This window comes from Octodon degus, unplaced genomic scaffold, assembly GCF_000260255.1.
Source record: "Octodon degus isolate 3935 unplaced genomic scaffold, OctDeg1.0 scaffold00145, whole genome shotgun sequence".
Lineage (NCBI taxonomy): Eukaryota > Metazoa > Chordata > Mammalia > Rodentia > Octodontidae > Octodon > Octodon degus.
In genome coordinates this window covers 3,551,135-3,556,096 of record NW_004524721.1, presented here as the reverse complement: position 1 = coordinate 3,556,096, position 4,962 = coordinate 3,551,135, and the positions used below count along the sequence as shown (strand labels likewise).

The 4,962-nt window shown below is 47.7% G+C and overlaps 1 protein-coding gene across 1 annotated transcript in view; it reads left to right on the top strand.

Moving 5' to 3' along the window:
* The first annotated feature begins 2,033 nt into the window (after nt 1-2,033).
* Acbd5 (acyl-CoA binding domain containing 5) overlaps nt 2,034-4,962 on the top strand; it is a 71,310-nt gene continuing 68,381 nt past the window's right edge. Inside the window, exons 1-2 of the mRNA XM_023701980.1 lie at nt 2,034-2,210; nt 2,399-2,695. Coding sequence (XP_023557748.1) covers nt 2,196-2,210; nt 2,399-2,695 — 312 coding nt within the window. The 5' untranslated portion in view covers nt 2,034-2,195. The remainder of the gene's footprint in view (nt 2,211-2,398; nt 2,696-4,962) is intronic.

The window sequence follows — 4,962 nt, the reverse complement described above, 5'->3', positions numbered from 1 at the left end:
AATATGTTTAAATTTCCTCATTCGTAAATACCTTACAGCATTGGTTTTGTTTCTTTGGGACAGGGTAATGTTATGGGTCACTCAGAATAGGAACCAGATCAGCCAGACTGGAATTTGGAAAGCAGCTCCGGCCCCCCCCACCCCCTCTCTGTTTCACGCAGGTGGCAACCCAGGAAGCAGGGAGGTGTTTTAAAACCTGGAACCACATTGAGTTTGATAAACAAATTCATTGTCTGACCACATTCAGTTTGGTAAACAATTTCATTGTCTGACACAAAACAATGCTTTTAGAGTGATTGGAACCACTACTCAAACTACATTTCTTGGGGCTTTTGTTTTAGTTTCTGGTTAATTTGCACCTGAGTACCTGCAGGCAGTCTTGCATAGCCTGGAGGTTACAAGAAGTTAAAGCCCATTTAATTTCTTTTTGAAGTCATCTCTGTAATCTACCTTTGTTAACCGGAATTGGTGAGAGTTACAGGAATTTTATCTTAGCAAACAGCAAGAAACGGGCCACTAGTTACTAAACAACTTAGAACAGTGGTGAGTATACATTTACAACAGAAAGCACAAGATTTATATTTATAATCTAAAACATGAGTTGACCCATTAAAGGTTTCTTTTTTTTTTTTTTTTTTGCAGAACCGGGGGACTGAACTCAGGCCCTTGCGCTTGCCAGGGAAGCGATTATTCCCCTGAGCCATCTCCGCAGGCTTCCCCCCCCCTTTTTTTTTTGGTAACTGGGTACCCAACTCAGAACCTTGCGCTTGCCAGGCAGGTATTTAGGCCATTGTGCTATGTCACAGGCCTTGGGACAGGGTTTCATTATGCAGTTCAACTTGGCCTTAACTCATTCTGTAGCCCAGGTTGACCTGGAAGTCACAGAGATCTTCCTGCCTCAGATTGCTCAGTGCCGAGACTGCAGGCGCGCGCCACCAAAACCGGCTCCTTCCAGTGTTTGGAAAAAGGTTTTCAAATAGCAATGCATGACAGTCTATTGTCTGAAAGGCCCTTGTCTCATTCACACCAACAGCTTCAAGGAAGCGTGACGGGAAGAAGGGAGATCAAATTCTCCCACTCTGGCCCAGCGACACAAAGCCTTCTCCTTAGACTGGAGAGCTTCCTCAGCAAGAGGCGGGGGCGAGGTGCCGCATCGCGGAGTACCCAACAGCACGCGAGACCCAGCGAGGAGGTGGGATTTCCGCAAGCGGAACCAGAGCAGCCTCGCCGGCGCCGGAAGAGTCGGGGAGGTGGACTACATTTCCCAGAAGCGCGCGGGGCGATGCCGCGGACCGTACTGGACAGGTCTGGTCCCGCAGTACCAAGGTAAATGTCGGCGCCTCGTGCGAAGGGAAGAGCGGTTCGTAGTCTGTGGCTAGATTTGCACTTCAGCCCTCCTGACTCATTCTAAACTGAAAAAAACGACGCTCCGAGGGCGTCTCAGAGTTCTTGGCCTGGGGGCCTCACCCCACCACCGCGCCCTTCTACCAGCCAGGACCGGGCGCTTACCAAACGCCTGGGGTCGCGGGGTTTGTGCCAGAAGGGAAGGCCCGGGCGACCTTCTGCAGGCCCTGGGCCGCCGCTCCCTCCTTGCCCCGCGCATCGTAGGGGCCGGTGGCAGGCTGTGCCCGCGCCCCGAGCTCAGAGCGGGGTGGTGGAGGGCGGGCGCGGGCCGGCTCCCTCTCTGGGTGCAGGCGCTCCGGAGCGCCCCCTGCAGTACCCCGGCCCGCCTTCCTGCGAGTGGTGAAGCCAGCCGCTCCCAGCCCTGGAAGGGCAGAGCCGAATTGGCCCCACGCCTGTCAGGATCTGAAGCCCTTTGCGGAAAAGCGCGGCCTTTTTCCTCCCTCTTCACGCAGGCACAGAACCCAGCCTCGCGGTCCAGAGCGCTCCCGCCTCGGCAGACGGAGTCTGTATCCCAACCGTACAGGGTCGGCCGCAGACTAGTCCGGCCGGCGGCTCTCTGACCCGGCTCTGCGCGTCACGCCGCGGAGCGGTGGGTGGGGCTTGGGGCGGGGCGGCGGCGGCGGCGCGGCCCGGGGGTCCTCGGGCGACTCCACTGGGGCGGGGCTGCGGGCCCGGCCCCCCACTCACAGACTCGCGAGCGTGGGGGGTGTGGCCGCCGGGTCCGCGTCCTCCCAGGGACAGAGCGGCTCCACCAGTGCCGCCGGACCAGCGCCCCCTGCTTTCTGCTTGAGATGCTTTTCCTTTCTGTGAGTTGTTTGCAGTCGTCGCGGCTGAGCAGTGGGCCTGGTCACGCCCCGGGGAGGAAGGGGGAGCCGAGTCACGTCGGTCTAAGTGGCTTGGAGAGGGCAGGGCAGAGGGCATCGGACCATCTGCGCTCCTGGGTCGCCTCCGCCCTTCGGGGCATGCTGATCCGCGGCTGCGCCCCATGTTCCAGTTTCATGCAGGCTCTTGGGGAAGCTGGTGCTGCTGGTGCTGCCTGATTCCTGCGGACAGCTCTTGGGACCACGGCCGGCGCGGGCAGCTGGAGATGGCGGACACGAAATCCGTGCACGAGACCAGGTTCGAGGCGGCGGTCAAGGTGATCCAGAGTTTGCCGAAAAATGGTATGCACTCCAGTCCCGCGGAGGTCCGGCCCGGTGTCTTAACATCATCACTGTTAGTCGTTCTAATCTCGTATGACTTGTTTATTCTACTTTTTCATGTGTTGAAAAAGAATGTGATTGAAGGGGAGGTATTGAATGTGAATTACTTACTGATCTTCAATGCCAGAGATGGTTATATCATCCAGATTTTAATCAGCTCACATTGTTGAAACTGAAGCCTTCTCATTTAAAGACTGCCGATCTGAGCATGCCAAAAAAGAGAAAAAAATCCAAGCTGGGGGAATGCCTTGTCTCACATACCCAAAGTCTACAATTCAAACCTTTTGTAAATTTTTGCTATCAAAGGAGGGGAAAAGACAGCTATATTTATCAGCAAAATGATTTTTTATTTTATTAAACATTTATTACTTTTTTGCAGTTCCGTTGTTTTACTGTGCTCTCTTATACTCATATTGGACCTTGATTGTAGGTTGGAAGAAAAGCCAAGATGAGTTCTCTTGTGTTTATGTATTATTTCTTTGGGTGTTTTCAAGATTTTTCCTCTTTGGTTTTCAGTTATTTGACTATGATGTGTCTCGGTGTGGTTTTCTTATATATCCTTTTCACAGTTTGTTGAACTTTTCACATTTGTAATTTTGTCTTTCATCAATGTTAGAAAAATTTTTGCCATTACTTAAATTATGTGCATATATTTTCTGAGTGGAAAAGCCTGGGAGAAGAGACTTACTTTTAAATTCATGTCCTTTAACATTGCATGAATTAATCTTTACAATAAACTATATTTAAAAATACTTTTATTATTATTGTGCCAGAATTAAAAACCTAACTGGATATGGCTTTGATATATTACTATAGTTTTTAATATTTTGTTCACGGATTTCATGTTTTAAATTATCATTTGACTAAGTAATAAAAATTCATAGTAGTTCACTCAGTAAAAATTCAGTAAGTGCAGATGCAGAAAGGTTTGAAAGTAGTGATAGGGCTTCTGCTTAGCGTGCAAGAGACCTTCAGTTCAGTCCCCAGCAGCCAGCCTCCCAGCAAGTTTGGAAAATAACATGTAATAGTGTTCTTTCTGTAACTTCAAACATCCCATTTTACATGTAAGAATAAAATATAGCAAAAGTATGACTCTTAAGTTTTGTGTAAGCAATATATTCACTTTTGAAAGCCAATTTTATAGTGTTTTTTAAAATGGAAAAAGCTAGATTTGATGTCTCCTGCCTACCGTCTCTTTTGACATTATATCCTACTTAGTAAGAAAGCCATATACATTTAAGAAGGTATTGCAGGGTCAGGGGAGTTAGCTCAGTAGAATAAGCGCTTGCCTGGCAAGCGCAAGGGCCTGAGTTCAAGCTCCAGTTCTGCAAAAAAAAAAAAGAAGGTATTGCAAAATTTGATAACTTGTCAAGTATCAATTAAAAGTCTTTTATTTATTCGGTACAAGGTCTTTCTAAGCAGTTTGGGCTTGTAGGATTTTTTTTTTTTTGGTGGCCTCATGCCTTCAGGGTAGGTCTAGTTCGGCTTGAGGATCTGGGGATTGAACCATAGTATCCTGAGCCTGACTGCTTTGTTTAAGCAGGCACTTAAACAACTGAGTTAATGGACAGTTCCCCTAGCTTGGGCTTGTAATGATCCTTATGTCTCAGCCTCTGTAGTAGTGGGACTGCATCCCTAAGCCTGGTTTCGGTGACCTGGGCTGCATGGTTAGACTGCTGAGCTATCTCCCTAGCCCCTCAAGTAGCATTTTTGAGTATCAGTCCATCATTCAGTATAGAATTTATGTTCAGCGTGCAGATGACCCCCAGAATAAAAAAGGGCAGTGTGCACTTTTATCTCTCTGAAACTAAATTGATACTCATTGAGCTTCAGGTTTGTTATACTGAATTATTAAATGTTTTATAATAGTTTACATTTTTTCTACTTTTAACTATTTCACAATGAACAAGATTGTTTTGTTTTGGTTTTTATTGCTTAATCTTTAAGCCCTGAAGTAATAATGAATCCTAGACCATCTGCTTGGTATGACTTTGGCCTTTTTTTAAAAAAAAATCTTTATGTATTTGGTATAGGGTCTCGCTGTGCAGCTTGGACTGATAGTGGTCCTCCTGTTTCAGCACAGGGATTATAGGTGTGCCATCACACCTGATCTCGGTAGCTCGCTAGGCCTACCCGGGGCAGGGCTGGCACGGCATGTGGTACCAGGGACCTGGGGATTGAACCTGGGTCTTTGAGTTTGCCTAGGCAGATGCTTACACTGCTGAGCTATCTCTGAGGCCCTAATTATGTATTCTTGGCTAAACTTGAAACACCAGATCTCAAGTTCATCTGTCTTGTAATTTTCACAGCTTTTGTAAATTAGTAGTTTTTGATTACTACATTTTCATTTTATGCT